Source organism: Larimichthys crocea, chromosome XII (genome assembly GCF_000972845.2).
Source record: "Larimichthys crocea isolate SSNF chromosome XII, L_crocea_2.0, whole genome shotgun sequence".
Lineage (NCBI taxonomy): Eukaryota > Metazoa > Chordata > Actinopteri > Sciaenidae > Larimichthys > Larimichthys crocea.
In genome coordinates, this window is record NC_040022.1 from 9,553,621 (window position 1) to 9,571,996 (window position 18,376).

General features: G+C 40.2%; 3 protein-coding genes across 3 annotated transcripts; 2 read left to right on the forward strand and 1 right to left on the reverse strand.

Moving 5' to 3' along the window:
- On the reverse strand, window positions 1-4,556 carry ppan (peter pan homolog). Its single transcript, XM_010730344.3, has 12 exons — window positions 4,360-4,556; window positions 3,941-4,111; window positions 3,700-3,801; window positions 3,556-3,606; window positions 3,193-3,363; window positions 2,914-2,990; window positions 2,449-2,556; window positions 2,218-2,341; window positions 2,057-2,135; window positions 1,728-1,857; window positions 654-811; window positions 1-566 (listed from the first exon to the last, which is right to left on the reverse strand). Exons 1-12 carry the CDS (start codon window positions 4,372-4,374, stop codon window positions 142-144), a joined length of 1,611 nt encoding a protein of 536 aa, XP_010728646.2. The 5' UTR covers window positions 4,375-4,556; the 3' UTR covers window positions 1-141.
- A 3,321-nt stretch (window positions 4,557-7,877) lies between these two features.
- angptl6 (angiopoietin-like 6) lies at window positions 7,878-12,006 on the forward strand. The gene is made up of 7 exons (XM_010730345.3): window positions 7,878-8,229; window positions 8,793-9,288; window positions 9,393-9,530; window positions 9,628-9,823; window positions 10,747-10,940; window positions 11,213-11,483; window positions 11,574-12,006. The coding sequence occupies exons 2-7, from the start codon at window positions 8,818-8,820 to the stop codon at window positions 11,756-11,758; spliced, it is 1,455 nt and encodes a 484-aa protein (XP_010728647.1). The 5' UTR covers window positions 7,878-8,229; window positions 8,793-8,817; the 3' UTR covers window positions 11,759-12,006.
- Window positions 12,007-12,077: 71 nt separating this feature from the next.
- LOC104918557 (hemicentin-1) lies at window positions 12,078-18,030 on the forward strand. The gene is made up of 12 exons (XM_019277819.2): window positions 12,078-12,370; window positions 13,171-13,443; window positions 13,771-14,097; window positions 14,195-14,431; window positions 14,542-14,769; window positions 14,965-15,270; window positions 15,366-15,617; window positions 15,941-16,267; window positions 16,365-16,601; window positions 16,712-16,939; window positions 17,049-17,312; window positions 17,456-18,030. Exons 1-12 carry the CDS (start codon window positions 12,319-12,321, stop codon window positions 17,629-17,631), a joined length of 2,907 nt encoding a protein of 968 aa, XP_019133364.2. The 5' UTR covers window positions 12,078-12,318; the 3' UTR covers window positions 17,632-18,030.
- Window positions 18,031-18,376: the final 346 nt, after the last annotated feature.

The following is an 18,376-nucleotide window of genomic DNA, read 5'->3' on the forward strand; positions in this document are numbered from 1 at the left end:
TTTTTTTTTAGCAATCAGCCATCACTCACTCGCACAGACTTTCTAGGTGGAAGCATTGATGGCACATTGGTGCTTGATGCCATCTGATGCTCCAGCAAAAGAACACATTCCATGTCCAAGTCCAGACAGAAGAGGCAGAGTTTAGCCTTTTCCCTTCCTCTGTTTAAAGCCCTGCTTTGCTCCTGCACCTTTCTTCTTAAAGCCTGGCCTGGCTTTCGGACCTTTAGATTTGAATGATTTGTCCTTATTTTTCTGTCCACCAAATGTTTTGTTCCCTTCAAATTTCTTCCTCCCACCAAATTTCCTCTCACCATCACCGCCTTTCTTTGCTCCAAATGTCTTTCCTCCAGGCCTCATTTTCTTTCCAAATGGTTTCTCCCCATCTCTTGATTTCTTCCATCCTTTTCCTGGGTTGTCTCTATGCTGCTGTCCTCCTGGACCATTTCTTTTTGGTGATTTACCATCTCTGTCTTTTCTTGGTGGTTTATCAAAGGTCATCTTCCTCTTCTTGGCAGGCCCGTGAGTCTTATCTGAGCCCTTCCTCTTTTTGAGACTAGGGAACATGTCTGCACACAAAAAGGGTTTTGGTTACCAACTACATGTAAAATCAAGAACTGGGAGCAAATTATTTATAGCACACTAGTTATATTCACCTTCATCTGGCTCCTCTCCTACAGCCTGTCTGTAGTACTCCACCTCGTCATCAGACTCAACAGCTGCTGGCTCATCCTGCTGCATCCCAGGATCCTCCACCTCACTGTCCTCTTCAGCCTCGGCGTGTTTCCTCTTAATACCTTCAATGCTCTTTTTCCTGTCACGGGGCAGAAAAACTTCTTTATACATGGACAAAAAAACTACGGAGTATTAGGGCGACATTTAAATTAAAACAATTTTTTCGAATTAATTACGAAATTAAAGTCGTTATTAAATATGGTGAGAATTAATTACGAGATTAAAGTCATTATTAAATATGGCCCTAATACTCCGAATACATCGTAACTATGGGATGCCGATGTGCCAAAAGATTAAGTATCTTCTTGTTTGTGAAACCTATGCTATAGTGGCCCTTTTTCACTATCCGCGCATGCTGGTGGTTTAAAGGGCTTGTACGCGTGCCGGTGTAAATGCATAACACAGCCAATGTCCAAGCATTACTGATTATATGTTGCAGGTTTATTAGGCTACACACAGCCGACTCAAAAGTACTCACTTTCACAATAACACACAATTCTGACCTGCGGCGTTACACGCCATGGCATGGTCAAAAACCGTTTGGATTCTCCAGCGTGTGCCCCTGCGCTGATAACCCACATACCTATATAGATTCAAACAATGGCCTAAATAGATACTGCCACCTACTGGCACAAATGTGTACAACACTCACGAACAGAGAAAATGACCAATCTGGCTGCTACATATGCTAAAGTACAATTCCACGAAATGCTCCACAGCCCTCATTTTAACAACTGTCCTCCTCTAAAACAACAGGATAGAATATTTACGACTTTATTCTCGTAATTAATTCTCGCCGCCATATTTTATAACGACTTTAATCTCGTAATTAATTCTCGCCGCCATATTTTTTAACGACTTTAATCTCGTAATTAATTCCATTTTTAAATTTAATTTAAATGTGGCCCTAAAACTCTGTTGTAAAAAACAAACTTTTACACTTGAGTAAAATTTAAAACAACGGAAAGGTCAAATTCTCTACAAGGCAAACTCACTTGTTCTCTTCTCGCTTTTCTTTCTTCAGAGCGACATTATGCTCCTGCTTTTTCCGGCGACTCTCTTTATCCTTTAGCTGGGCCTCCTTCCTGTTCAGGATCTCCTGTATTTCCTCTTCTGTCTTGGAGACTGAGAAACATAGTATATAAGAATATTCCATTAACAAACAATCACCATCAGGGATACATTAAACTCTTAAAGTCTTTCTTAGATGTATCAGTAAGCGTTTACTTTTGGAGAGAAATCACAGAATTCATACCAAATTTTCTCATCATGTACACCAGAATACATCAAGCAGAAAGAGAAATGAATGGGGGTGTGCACTCACTAATGTTGTGATAAAGGACATTCCCCTCTCCCATGCCTTCTTGTATCTTCGTCAGCTGCAGAGTCATGCGAGGGCCAATCTGAAAACAGTGCAACAAGTTCAGGTGCCATCCAAGCATCGTCATAGTGTTTTCAGAAGTTATTCTCCCTCAGCACACTCACCTCGGTCAGACGGACAGCACTTTGTTGGGAAGCCATATTGCCTCGGCCAGAGTAGACCTGTGGCAGTTCAGTGATGTTGTGCTCCCCGTCTTGTTCTGCTTCACTTTCTGAAAGGTTCGCCCCCCTGAAAGCATAAAATAGTTCATCAAATACTACAGATACAGCTTGCCTAAGAACTAGGCGCTATTTGACCTCAGGACTAAAAGAATTGTACCTTCACAAGAACCTTACTTCATCAGCAGCTCACTGATATCCTCAAACTTGCTCATGTTGGGGAATCTCTCCTGCATCAGCTTCTTGACTCCACGGCTCATGCCCACAGGGACGACCTTCAGGCTACTGCAGGTTGGGAACATGTTCATGTGGGTCAGTGAGACATTTAAAAACATCAGTACATACAAAACAAATCCGCTTACTGGGTGGAGGCTCATCAGTGCGTTTACTTTGAACATACATCACTGAACAGTCAAGTCACAGGCTGTCATCATCTGAGCCAAACTATCATTTTTTAAAACTGAAAATTACATCTTGAAAGAACACCTGCTTAAAAGAAACACTCAAACAAGCACAACATTGTTTTCAGGGATGTGTTGTAAGACAAAAACACAGTTCAACTTTCACATACCTTGCAAAACTGCCTAATACAGAAACACAGAAAACAATGACTGAATGTTTATGACAAAATGTTTTACTTACTAATGTCGAAATTCAATTTCCTGGGACTCTGGGTTGTAATTCAGCAGCACACACCTTTTGATGTTGTTGAGGCTTACCTGAAAAACAATGACAACATTGTCTATTTTTTTCCTACAACTTAATTAAACTTTTACTCAATTTAAATGACTCAAGATAATCAGAAAGCGTTTACTTTTCAAAAATCTTCAAAGTAATCTCAGAAGACTATACGGTCATCATGCCAACGAGGCTTTAAATCTTGAGTCAAGCAAAGTGACAATAGTATTTACTCGAGCAGACCTTATGCACATTAATGGCAGGGAACATGTTTTGAAACATGGTGGCCATCAGTTTGACGTGCATGCCGTCAGATCCAAAGTTGTTAAGGATCAGTAGAGGATGGTGTGTGAACTGCTGCTCGTGCATCCTGTGCTTCTTCAGACATGAAACCACGTCTTTGACAAGAGAGTACTGAAAAAATAAAACAGAAATCATTATAAAAATGAAAAAAAAAAAGATGGTTATGATTGACTTCATGGCAGTATGGGCACATCAGTGCGTTTACTTTGAAAACATCACCAACAGTCAAATATTAAACTGTCATCATCTGAGCCCCATCTATACATTATTCAAGAGTTTTTAGTCATACGGTCATATATTTACCTTGAGCACTCTGAAATGAAGCGTGGGACCTTTGGGAAGTCGAGCAAGTCTCTGCAAGCACAAGAAAAGTAGCTGTTGGCCGAACAGCACTCCAGACTGAACACATAGCAAGAACCGTTTGGTTACGGTGCGATCTGAACTTACCATGTTGAGACTGCTTGGACTCTTGCTGAAGATCATGAAGTGCGTCACTCCCAGTGGTCCTGCAATAGCCACAAAGTCTTTCAGCACGTTCTTTTTCCTGACCTGGTACAAAGAAAAGTGCAAAGTGAGTGTTAAACAGCATAATAAAAACACAAAACATGTTTTATTCAAATGTTAAAACATATATCTACACATGTATGCAGATGAAAGCTGCTCCAGAGTTCAGTGTGTACACACGGACCTTCAGAGACTCTGCAGTGAAAGGCTCCATGACTCTCCGCACGTCCAGGATGAGCTGACCCACGTTTTTCCCAATCTGACCCCGATGAAACACGAAGGAGTGGGGGACGGCCCCGTACGTCTCCTCGGCCACATGGTTGGCTGTTGTTCGGGCTTTCTTCTGGTTTTTAGTCTAAAAACAACGACAGCCACATATTAATTATTTGAATATTACATCTGGCAGATTCCTGTGTGACATACGGTTGAAAACTAATTTACTGAACACACCAGCTCAGCTCCCTTCACCACACATTCACCACCAGCTGCGGTTAAACTACAAGTTCCTGTCTCAATATTAATCACATTATCAGAACAAATTAAGAGTTTTAACTTCGCACCAGGCTAACTTTAGGCTAAGCGCTAGCACAGGCCGTCCCTTACCTTTGACTTGCCCATTATTCAGCGACACGTGCAGCAGCTGGACTTTGTCAACAACGTCACAATAATTGTTCCTACGCTATATTTAAGATGGCAGGACAAAATGTGGGCATTATGCCGGTGAAATCCAAACTACACGAGTTTAACCAGCCTGCACCGTCAACACGACGTCCTCCACATGGCTCCAACACTGCGTGTCACACACTAATGTGCCCGTGCTACTCACGTGCCTGGCAATAGTTCCTAGCAACAGTTAACTCGTGTCTGTGTCTCTATGCGATCTGCACATATTAAAGCGCCTTCGTTAATTAATGTAACCAGGTTCACAGGTAAACTGAAGATTATGCATCAGTCTGACGATCCGTAACTTTATTTGTGAACTGTCTCCAGGGTTGAGATACAAATCACTCTACTGAAAAAACATTTTATTGGTATCTATAAAAAAAAAAAAGTACTGTATTAGTCAGACTAACAATTATTATTTTGCAAAGTGAAATGCATGAAGAATTATTTATCGGTGAACTTGAAAACCTACAAACTACGGTAACAGTGGTATTTATTAAAACTTTATTATAACTGTAATAGAGAACTGACACTATTCTAAAATTTAAAAAGATTATACTAAAACTATTATCTGAAAAACTAGCTGCCCCTGTGAAAGTTTCCTAGCTGTGGGTACCACTGAAGCGTCTCATGCTTTTATTTTGAAAGATTTGCCGTGTTAAAAAAACTACTTTTCGGTTATGTCGCGGTTACAGTGAGACACCGTACATATATCTATGTGCATAGTCTATGCCTATCTATGTTTTTATCTGGGTAATTAGCGTAAATATAATATTATATATAAACAACAGCACCTCATCAGGTCGGCAATAACTATTGAACCGCAGACGTGTTTTGACGCCCTCCAGTGGAAATGTCTAGGAACTGCAACACTGCGCAGAATGACCACACAGTCAGTGGTTTATTGTTCTCTGTCGGGTTTTTAGAGTTATCTAGTGTCTTAATATTAAAGATAATATGTAATAACATGTAACAATATGTAGTGTAATAATAATAATACTTAGTACTTAGTAAGTGCCACCAAAAGGAAGTTCCCAAAGTGAAGCAATCAGAAAGAAACTGATCTGGAATAGTCATATTTATTGTTTTGTTTTTTATTTGTAGCGACCAGATTTATAGACCACAACTCCACATTTCCACTGGAAATATTACCGATATTAGTAGAGTGTGCTGACCCTATGAGTGACCACAGTGGAGGTGCAGCTGAAGCAAAAATATACCCTTTGATATCAAACACTATGACGCCTTAGACTAAGTAACACATGAAATTTAAGTTTGCTTCGTTGACCTGACAATAATGATATGCGTTGCATGCAGTATATATGATACACATATAAATACAAGAAAAAGGAAACAAAATATTTACACATGGTAAAGTATAGTATAGTATATCATAATAAAATGAATGAAAAAAGATCACTGATAATATACCTTTGTCTGGAAGAACCGTAATCTGTCTAATATTTTTGTGATTTCCACCTGAAGAATGTGGAGTTGTCAGCGTGGCCCTTTATTTTGAAATATGTTTAACAGAAATGCTTTTGTTGCAGTTCTGCATTGTGGACACGAGAGGGTAGCAAACACACCTGATTGTGCTTACACCCCGGTGTGTCTTCATGCCCAACTGCAGGGCACAACATCTGACAGGTAAAACTTACTGACATATAATAACGATAATCTAATACTAATAACAACCAGAGAACCTCCATCATTTAACATCACAATGAGGAAACTCCTCTGCAGTGAGCCACAATTCCCCGTTGTTGATAAATACGTTAGAATGTGTAAGCTAATTAGTTTTAGATTTAATTAGATTTATAAAGTCAACATAGCCAAGAAAATCTTTTATTTTTCTAGAAGATAAGTGTATTTTTGATATTTGGGTGTAACCATCAGTGCAAAAAAAAAAAAAGAAAAAAAAAATCTTTCAACTCACCACATTTAATGCATCACCCAGTTTTTAATGACCACATCAGATGTTATCAAATGACTGCATGCAAATGTAATAAACATTAATGCATGTACATGCAGGGAAAGTTACGTGCAAAAGCTACCAAGACATGTAATTACAGCTCAAAAGAGGTGAAAAGAGTTATCTGTAAAAGCTTTATACAAGAGTGGTAACACAGAACATTTATTATTTGAGAGGACAGAAGGGTATAAAAAAAAAGCAATACTGCAAGTTGCTTCCGAAACCACAAAGATAACATGACGTTTTACCTACACTTCCTTGCCAGAGTATAAAAAACTATTTCCATCTTCAGAGAATCAACTCGGTGCAGTGGCTAGATTCACACGGCTCAGGCAGTGTACTTCCTCAAAGGATGACAGAAAGTTCTCAGAAGTAGACGTACCAAACCACACCTTAAAGTGTTACCACCCATGACCTTGTACACTGACCTACTTTGTGATTCTGCAATGTCAGGCCAACTATGAAACAAATGTGTTGTTGATACTAATTATACATTTACAATATTACTACAGATTACAGACTGAAACGCCGATAGCCACAGACTATGATTAACTGCAGATTTATATGCCAACAGAAAAAAGTATTAAAGTTCAAAAGTTTGTTATGTGATAATTTGTCCCCACATCAAACAGGATGTGTTTTTGGGTGCGACCATCAGTGCAACAAAAAAGCAAACAAAAAAAAAGTTTAGATGTTATCAAATATCAACTAAAAAACATTGCAGTGCATCTGCAGTCTGCTCTCTGTGTTAAAAGATGCAAGCATTTATAATTATGTATCTCTCTATACATTTATATGACAAATTTGTCTGATCAAACTGAGGTTAAGTGTCATACTTTCTACACTGTTGCATTTGGAGAGAGAAATTTTAATTCCTTTGCCCAGTGGTGGAAAGTACAAGCTGATTTAGAAGTACATGTACTCTACCTGAGTATTTCTTTTTTTTGTTTGTTTGTTTGATTGAAGTACTAAAAACCAGGAGGACAGAAAATCATTCAAATTAGCATCACCTCAACCAGGAGATTAAATTCTGCTTATATGTTAATGTATCAGTAATAATATTATCTTTTGATTTTTTTGACCTGTAAAAGTATTACTTATTATTATTTATATTATATGAATACTTATTTCACCACTGCCAATGCCATACTTTAGTCAGATTTAAGATAAACCATGTAAATCTTTTGTTGTCAAGAGGACGCAGCAGAGTTTTAGTCCCTAAAATCTAAGCCTGATGTCAAACCCACACTAGAAAGAAGAACACGAATCAGACTAAAGACGTTTCAGTGAAGAAGTATCAGTGAATCTAGAAAATAATCAACATATTAACCGATGATGAAAACAATCATTAGCTGCAGCCTTTGTGTAAGCCTCTGCGTTTGAATACCACACTCGTTCAGCCTCTTATAGGATACAGTCAGAGGCAGCACAGCAGGTTGATAGCACAGGGAGGAGACATCCCAGGATTCCTGCACTGAGCACCCAGTTAAACAACAAGTACTGGGAGGCGCCGTCATTTGGATAGTTTGTAATTAGTTGTCTCTCCAGAGACGTCAGGAGAAGAAGAGGCAGTCTCGCAGTTTTTTCTCGAGATTTATTTGTGACCCACTTTTTCTCTTCACTTCAACATTTACGCAGGAACGCAGACGAGCTTTAGTTTGGAAGAAGTGGCTCATTTATGTGGCTCTTCAAGATCCTTGAACATGTGATTTTTAAAATGCGTTAGTCTTTATTTGACTTTATCTGTGCATCCTGGGAGCTGCAGCTACACACTGGAGCAGAACAAAGACGTCCTAAACTTCTTCCACTCCTTCTGAACTTAAAGTGTCTCAAGTCAGGTCAGTATCCTCTTTAATGTAAACTAAAACCCACTTGGGCTGATTATGGCATCTACTTGGCTAAATTAATCATTTGTTATATTGGTAATCAGTTGTGTCAGAAAGTCGTTTAATTTCTTCGATGTGGAGACATATACTGTTGGTACCAGTGATAAGGCTCAATGAGAAAGTTTTACATGAGATTTTTTTGTGACAGATGTCAATATTGACCTGTTTGGTTTGATATATTTATGGTGTTGACCGTGGCTGTTGTGGTTGGATGTGGAGCTAACTCGTCTGTTGACCGTGAGATGGAGGTGTGTTGATTCTGGCTGGCTGTTGTTGACTGTTGTCTCTTCAATGTTGACCTGCTAATAAATTCCAGCTAGGGAAAAAGTGTGTGTTTTCACTTTGCAAGAAAACATCTGGTGAATAGTCAAGGGCCACAACACGACACAGAGATTTGTTGAATATAAGGTCTATTAGACATGATCTGATTGATTCACTTTCATTTAAAGATGATAAAGTTATATTTATATGTTGTTGCTGTGGTGTCTAATCATGTCCTCTCCTCTGCTACCAAGGTGTCCTCAGAGGGTTAACAGATTCATGGAGAAGACACTGACACTAGGTCTGACTCTTTTCTTAACACTCTGTCTGGACATACCAGAAGCTGCAGGACGTAAGGACGGGGCTCATGGCGACAACACACAGAAACGCTCATCGCGATCTTCAGATACTAAAGGAGGCCGTTGCTCCTATACCTTCATTGTTCCACAGCAAAAACTGACAGGAGCGCTGTGTTTGAACACACAGTCTGCTACTACCAACCACTCGGAGGTGGCAGCATTGCGGACAGAGCTGACACGGCAGCAAGAACAGCTGGAGAAGCTCAGGGGGCAACTGGAACAGGAGGGGTCCCTTGCCATAGAGGTAAGAGCCCTGCGCAAAGAGAGCAACAGCATGAATTCTCGTATTGCACAGCTCTATGCCCAGCTGCTACATGAAGTCATACAGAAGAAAGACCAGGCTTTGGAGCAGCGAAGGGTGGAGAACCTCCTGCTAAATGCTACAACACAGGTGAGTCTTGGGGTGTAGTCCTTGTTGATGTTTGATTCATGTTACAGCAAAGCTATGTCTTATCCTTCTTATCCTCCTATCCTATCATTATCAAACTCTCTCAGACACTGCAGGTGTCCAGTAACTATAGAGAGCTAGAGAAGAAATACGGAGCCCTCACCTCCATGATGAGCTCCCAGAATCAGCTTATTGCTCGTCTGGAGAAGCAGTGCCAGTGCAGGGACTCCACCCAGTCCTCTCTGGTAGGGAACAAACTGTGCTCCGCATGTTGCAAATTTAGGTTTTTTTTTTCCACAGGAACTGAGAACAGTGTGCTGTTTTTGTTTTTGATCTGGACAGGTGACGACTGAACCACCAAAAAGCCAGTCTAATGTGCATCCTAATTACAGCTCTGAAGCCAACGAAATGACCAATGATGTTCAAAGGGACCAAAGTGCTCCTCTGCAGGAAAAAACAGTTCATTCCCTCCCCACCACTACAGCCAACGCGCCTACAGATCCTCCTTTTGTTAGTTTTCCTGTCACAAAGACTCCAGGTATGTCAGTGTAGAGCTTGTCTTGTGTTTAATGGTACTTGACTAGCTCAAACCTGTGTGTGTATACATGCATCAATCTTCTGTCAGAGTTATTTAGCTGCTTAGATAAGCAGAAGCAGAAGGAGTCAGTGACCTGCTGGTAGGAGCCCTATCTCTCTGGGAATGCCTAAACAATGTCAGAAACAGCTAGCAGTTCTTATCAGAACAGAGAAGACTTATGAACTACACATATGAACCACTGCACTAGCTGGGGCTTTAAATGACTGTGTAGTTGCACAAGTGGAAAGTCGGAAATGACAAAGTAGAAGTTTTGGGCAGTGCAGTGCTTTCAAAACGTCAAGTGACTCCACCGTGTGAATCATCACTTCCTATAAGGCCTGATGAAAGTGGAAGTCAAGATGTGCATTGCAACATCTTATTTGCATGAATATGAGTGTTAGACTGAACATGCTTGTCGGGGAAGACCATTAGGAAAACGTTATCACTGTGTGTGGGATAGATTGTCCCCCATGTATGCATTTTCTCGCAGATTCATGTACATCCTGTCACTGTTATCAATGTGACATGAGGCACCAGACAAGTGTTGTATAAAAATATATCAGTTCTAAAAAGATAAGATAGAGTTGTTATGTATCTGTGATCCACTAGTGAGTTAAAGTCTGTGTGACAGCAATGAGAAATAAAGCCTCAGTAACGTAAAGTAGTAAAGTTTTACTATGAGAAAATAAAAAACTACAGATTGACCTCAATTTACAAGAGCTACCCAGACTAATTAACTCCATCTTAGAGCTAGTGGCCATGATGGTATTATTAGCAGTAAAGGAGCATCTCAAAAACTGAAGCAGCAATGACTATTCAAAACTAAAGATTTTCTAGAATATTACAACATATATCTGGCTGAATATATTTTGATTCCATCTCAGGGCCGTGGCGGGACTGCCAGCATGTGCTGGAGTCAGGTGAGACCACCAGTGGGATCTACCTGCTCCGCCCACAGAGCACCAACCGCCTCCTGCAGGCCTGGTGTGAGCAGAGTCTGGCTCAGGGAGGGTGGACGGTCATCCAGAGGAGACAAGATGGGTCAGTCAACTTCTTCAGGACATGGGAGCAGTATAAGGTGATTCCGCAAAAACCTGTAATTCTGCAAAATACACTGGAGTTAACAAGACTGAGTGTGTGCAGCCAGCACTGTGATGCCAGCATTAGCTAAAAGTACACATTTTTAATCTGCACTTCCTTGTTATGCTGTTAAAATGCTTAACTTGGGTGTGGATCAAAGTGGTGAACAAACTCTTGCCACTAATGTGGCCAAAAAAAACAAAGTAATTCATGCAAATGAACAACACAAAATGAATACCTCAGATTAAATTAGTGTGTTTGTGTATACAGCAAGGCTTTGGGAACTTGGATGGAGAGTATTGGCTCGGCCTGGAACACCTATACTGGATGACTAAACAAGCCCAATACAAGCTGCGTGTGGCTCTGGAGGACTGGCAGGGCCGGCAGGTGTTTGCTGAGTACGACAGCTTCCACCTGGAACCAGAGAGTGATTGGTACAGACTACGGTTAGGACAATACCACGGAAATGCAGGAGACTCCCTCTCGTGGCACAACAACAAGGCCTTCACCACCCTGGATCGAGACAAAGACAGTTACACAGGTCTGCTCTCCCCATGGTCCTGTTAGTCAGCTCTCTTTTGTTGTTTAGACCTCTTCTGTTAATCAGCCCATTCTTCTCTTGTGTCACCAGGTAACTGCGCTCACTACCAGAAAGGAGGCTGGTGGTACCACATGTGTGCCCATTCCAATCTGAATGGTGTGTGGTATCGGGGTGGACACTATCGCAGCCGCTACCAGGATGGGGTCTACTGGGCAGAGTTCCATGGAGGGTCCTACTCTCTCAAACGAGTTTCCATGATGATCAAACCTTCATAGTTACATTATGGAGATGTGAGAATGAAACCTAATATTTACTGAACTGAATGTACAGTATTGAGCCAGTGTATCTGTATAATAAAAACAAAGTCTTTACACACTGATTAGAGGCCAGTCAGTGAATCTGTTAGTGACTCAATAAATAATGACTAATATGTACTGAGCTGAGCTGCTGTGTTGCAATTTCTTGACAAATTTGAAAATGTTTCAATTTGCAATGTACTTTTCAATAAAGTGTTACCAAATTAGCCTCTTTCTGACAGATGAGTACACATAAGTTGGGAGGAGAATATGATCTTTGGTTGTTTCCAAAAAAAAAGGAAAAGAAAAAAAAAACCTGTGGTTGTTGTGCAGTTTCCTGTTCACCAGGCGTTGAAACCTAGGCGTTGAATTTCCGTTCTCTACTCTCTTTTTCCCCACTGAACTCTCGTAACTGTCAGCAGCAGGTCATCAGGGCCAGCTCTGAGCTGCTATTCATTTACTTACATTGGACATCCACTGGACAATCCTGAAGCACACCTCATTCATCCACCTCCTTTTCTCCCGCTTGCTGCTCAAGCATGCTGCCTCTCAGGGTGTTGGGTCTTCTCATGCTGACGATTTTACTGCGTGGTGAGTGATGATGCTCTACAATACAACGGAACTGTTACTACATTATTTTATGCCATGCTAGAAATAAAACGTTAAAATACTGGGGTAGTTTCTTGCTTGCTTTTAGTTTTTATTAGCTGTTGCCAATGTTGATGCTTTTCGATCAGGCAGGGAAGGTTTGCCCGAGGAGATAAGGCTTCCTAAATCGGTTAATTCTTTTAGATCACTTCTTAAAACTAATTTTTGCAGACTTGTCTTTTTGTGATGCCGTCTATTTTTATTTATTTTATTTTATTATATTATTTTATCTGTCAACATGCAGTGTCACAGGTTCTTACACTGTGTTGCTGAGAAATGTATACTTTACAGCAAAAAGAGTTCAAGTTTTTGTGGGTGGGGTAGGTGTTAACATATGTATATGTTAACTTCTCTTGCATGATGTGTAAAGAGAGTGGGTGTGGTTGATGGAGTCCATGAAAAAATTACTGTAACATGAAAGGTGACTATGTCTATCTCATGAGATTATCCCACCACGTGTTGTGTGGTTACATTTACAAATGTTTATCATCATTTTTCAGCAGTTAAATTTGTTTATTTTATTATTTATTACTTTCTCATGGTTGAAATGAGCATTTTCTGAAGAAGACCAAGTGCAGTTTATCTCACAATTCATATGCCTACATCTATAAATGGTCCTTAAAGTGTCCTAAAACCCTTACACAGCGTTACACAGTGACATGCATTACAGATCTGAGTCACCAGAGTGCAGTAATGTCCACTTTCAAATTCCAATAAAAACCATACGATTTATCTATCAACAGATGCAGAGAGCACATGCACCACTGACAGCAATCCTCTCACCCTGGATCCTCCTGAGATTGTAGGAGCATATGGAGAGACAGTCACTGTAAACTGCTCAACTGATGAGCTGTATCATGAAGGGATGTACTGGAGAGATGGAATTAAAATCAATGATGAGGAAACGTCTGTCTTATTACATTTGACACTGTCAGACTGGAATGTAAAGCAAGAGTGCAGAATAATGATAAATGACTCGCTTGAATGCGGCAAAGACCTGAAAATCACAATATACAGTAAGTGTAATTTTAAATTGATATAACATAATGCAAAGACATCAAAAACAACAAATCATCAGTAAGTCCATTGTTAATTAATGTTGCTAGAGAATCTCTAGAAAAACAAAACTGTAAACTCTATAGTACATTTAGAGTGGCGTGTCAAAGTTAACTATGACATATATGATGGTGTAAAATAGCACAGATCTAATTGTTGACTTTTATATGTGGAAATGAAATGTGCTCTAGTATAAAACAACAACAAGCCTGTTAATACTAATACAGTTGTATATGCATATGTTGTTTCTTGTTCCTACTAATTATCCCCCCTTGCTTACTTCACAGAGACTCCAGACATTGTGTCAGTCTCTGCGAAGCATCATGGTTTGATGGTGGAGGGCACAGACTTCCAGCTGAATTGTGACATTATCAATGTGGCCCCCGTGCAGAAGCTTAAAGTCAAGTGGTACAGAGGCAATGAGACGGTGCACACAGAAACGTTTAATGGCACCAGTGCGACACCAGTCAATGTGACCTCTAGCTTTGTTGTCACTCCTGAGAGAGATTACAATGGAACACTTTTCAGGTGTGAGGCTGAGCTGCACCTCGGACCAAATGGGCCAGAGCTCATCCCAACTAAATCTTCATCACCTTACACTGCTGTTGTTAACTGTGAGTTTTCCACTCATCTGTTTATTATTGACAATTATAAACACCCACCACTGATATACATGAATGATTTATTTATGCTGATGTGTTTTTATTGTAGATAAGCCTCTAAACCAAGCTTGTCCAAAGCGTTACACTGGTGTGGAGGATCACTTCAGTATGAGCGTGTTGGACTGTGACGCTGATGGGAACCCTTCACCCACTCTTCAGTGGTACTATCAGGGAAACCTGATCGATGCATCTGAGCTTCTCAATAGGACTCACTCAGGGATGTACACAGCCAAATTTGTAAATAGCATTGGCACCAGCGAGACTTCCGTCAACATCACAATTGAATGTGAGTGCATCAGACATACTTGATTGTACTGTAACACGTCATTCACCATGATTCCCACATTCATTATACTAAAGTGTTGATCTGTTTCTTTTTCTTTTTCCATTATTTAGACGCCCCTTTGTTTACCTGCAATGATCACTATGAGGTTCAAGAGGATGATAAACCCCAAACTGTGTGTGAACCAAAGGGAATGCCTAAGCCCACCATCACCTGGTTTAAGGATGGAAAGGAAATAGAAACCCCGCAGCGTTGGACAAAGCACGATAGTGGACAATACTTGCTTAGAGCAATCAACGAACATGGAACAGCTAACCACTCTCTTCATCTTGATGTTTTGTGTAAGTTGTATTGTTCTGAATTACAAAAAGAATGTCCTTTTATGTCAGACATATACCACATTTATGTGCACTCAGTAAATGCTCTGTAGTTTTCAGATAAATAGAACTTTTTGAAAACAAAATGAAATTGTTCTCAATGCTATTCTCAATGCTGCATATTTTTTATTGATTGAAACCCTACACTTGCCTCTTCAGATGCTCCTGAATTCAAGAACAATACACATTTTAATGTCTCTGTGGTTGAGGGTAATGATTTCACCCTGACATGTGAAGCTGATGGGAGCCCTCCTCCTGTCTTTAATTGGACCCATGATGGGGTGAATATCTTGGAGTACGCAAATTATCTCAACCTTACCCGAGTAATGTCCAACGCAACCTACTCCTGCATAGCTACCAATAAGCTGGGAAGCATAACAAAGCAAATACATGTTCATGTGATAAAAAATACCACAAGAGCAATCCAGGAAACCATGACCACCCCTGAGGAATCAGCACAAACAGGTATACATCATTTTATCCTTTAGATTAGTTTACACAAACATCTATTGTGGACCAAAGTGAGGCTCTGAATTAATGTGCTTGCTTTTGAATGGCAGATTGCCCTCTAACATTGACGCCTTCAGAAGTTGCGGTGAGATTTGGAGATCAAGTTTCAATTAACTGCAGCACATCAGCCACAGATGCTTTGGGAATGGGCTGGGAGGCTGCAGTTGGAGGCAAAGGGTTTAAAAATGTTACTGCTGTTACCTGGACGGTTGAACAAATTGAAGAATGGACCATAAAACCTGACTGCTACATCACTTTAAATAATTGGCAGTGCACTGTGACACCAAACATCACTCTCTATAGTGAGTACAAGTCTACAAATGCTACTATCGTCTGTCTTCATCTCAAAGGGATAATCCCACAAAATGTTTGTCTTACTGATGTAAAGTAAGAATGTCTACTGCTTACAGAAACTCTTTGTAGTGCATTTAGAGTGCCATGTCAAAATCAAGTTAAATATAAAATACATGATGGTGTAAAACTGCCTAAAAAAGCACATTTATATGTGGAAATACTTATTCAGTTGTATATGCATATTTCTTTTGTGTGTGTGTGTGTTTAATGGGTATTGCTACATTTGTTGTTTCTTGTTCCTACTAATTATCCCCCCTTGCTTACTTCACAGAGACTCCAGACATTGTGTCAGTCTCTGCGAAGCATCATGGTTTGATGGTGGAGGGCACAGAGTTCCAGCTGAATTGTGACATTATCAATGTGGCCCCCGTGCAGAAGCTTAAAGTCAAGTGGTACCGAGGCAATGAGACGGTGCACACAGAAACGTTTAATGGCACCAGTGCAACACCAGTCAATGTGACCTCTAGCTTTGTTGTCACTCCTGAGAGAGATTACAATGGAGCACTTTTCAGGTGTGAGGCTGAGCTGCACCTCGGACCAAATGGGCCAGAGCTCATCCCAACTAAATCTTCATCACCTTACACTGCTGTTGTTAACTGTGAGTTTTCCACTCATCTGTTTATTATTGACAATTATAAACACCCACCACTGATATACATGAATGATTTATTTATGCTGATGTGTTTTTATTGTAGATAAGCCTCTGATCCAAGCTTGTCCAAAGCGTTTCACTGGTGTGGAGGATCACTTCCGTATGAGCATGTTGGACTGTGACGCTGATGGGAACCCTTCACCCACTCTTCAGTGGTACTATCAGGGAAACCTGATCAATGCATCTGAGCTTCTCAATAGGACTCACTCAGGAAAGTACACAGCCAAATTTGTAAATAGCATTGGCACCAGCGAGACTTCCATCGACATCACAATTGAATGTGAGTGCATCAGACATACTTGATTGTACTGTAACACGTCATTCACCATGATTCCCACATTCATTATACTAAAGTGTTGATCTGTTTCTTTTTCTTTTTCCATTATTTAGACGCCCCTTTGTTTACCTGCAATGATCACTATGAGGTTCAAGAGGATAATAAACCCCAAACTGTGTGTGAACCAAAGGGAATGCCTAAGCCCACCATCACCTGGTTTAAGGATGGAAAGGGAATAGAAACCCCGCAGCGCTGGACAAAGCACGATAGTGGACAATACTTGCTTAGAGCAATCAACGAACATGGAACAGCCAACCACTCTCTTCATCTTGATGTTTTGTGTAAGTTGTATTGTTCTGAATTACAAAAGTAATCTTTTGCTGTTTTGTTGACAGTGAATATTAGTAATATGGGATTTCTTTTTCTCAAATTGCACCCTGTTCTCCACAGATGCCCCTGTGTTCAAGCAGAAAAATAACACTATGACGATAACGCCGGGTGAAAATGTGACTTTTGACTGCCATGCTGTCGGCAACCCTCCCCCTGTGATCCGCTGGAACTACACCTCTGCAGAGAATGTGATGGAGACCACTTGGGGGCGCCAAAGGAATATCACCGTCAAAGGAGCCACGTCTACCAATGCTGCTGTTTACATCTGTGTTGCCACGAATAAAGTTGGGAGCGTGACAAGATCTGTCAAGCTGATAATGCAAGGTATTGACTATGTGCAGAGCACTTATGGAAATGTATGCCGTGAAGTAGTCACTGATGTTAATGTTGCAGGGGGGGAAAAAGCATTTATCAAGAAGTGGGAAGTACACTTTCAATTGACGTTGTTTTTCTTGTTTGTCTTACAGGTGAGAACGCCAGTGCACAAATCAACCCAAAGATTTGGTGGTTTATCATTCCATTAACCATTGTCTTATTGATCACCACCATCATCATCATATATCACAAGTGCCAGAATAAACATGGAAGATATAATTTTGTCCCTATCCCAGGTTCAGATATCCCTTTGACCACTAAGTCTTAAGATGTTTATTATTAGCTGAATAGGTAAGGTTTAATCAGCCGGGGACTGAGAACTCAATCAGCTATGTCATTAATCTTGAATAGCAAGAAGAAGGCCTGTAAATATTGTATTTTCATCGTAACTATGGCCTATTATGATCTTGATTTACTGTTATATTATGAAGAGGCGTATAACCTAGCTGTTCTTAAAACACAAAACTTGCACAATAGTCTGTTTTAATTGCTCTGTTTATATTTGCTTAATGTATACATTACAGTGATCATCTTTATGGTTTCACATGTATTTGCTTTTTAAAAAAAAAAAATACAGCCTTGATTGATGTCAGTGGCTGATTCTGCATTGTGACCCTCTTGAAATGTTAGGTTTGTAAAACAAAAATAATAAACTGTATAAAAACACTGGACAGTGTCGTGACTTGAGCATTAAAGAAGTGAGTTCAAACGGATTGTTAATAAAGAAACAGACCCAAGTCTCCAGCTCTTAATTGACTTAAACAACGCTGTGTGAAGTGGATAATCTGCCAGCATCAGTCAAGTGTGTTACCATCCATTTTTGAACACATAATTGACTTAATTAACTGAATTTTTGAGGATGCACAAAGCCCTGGGGCTGCAGTATCTTGCTATTATACACCAGAATAAAGATCAACACAGGATAAAAGATAAAAGTATCACTTAAAACAGAACAACCTGTCAGGATGTAGCTCAGTCCTGTGGCCAGTCTCGTTTGTGGTTCAGTACACGGC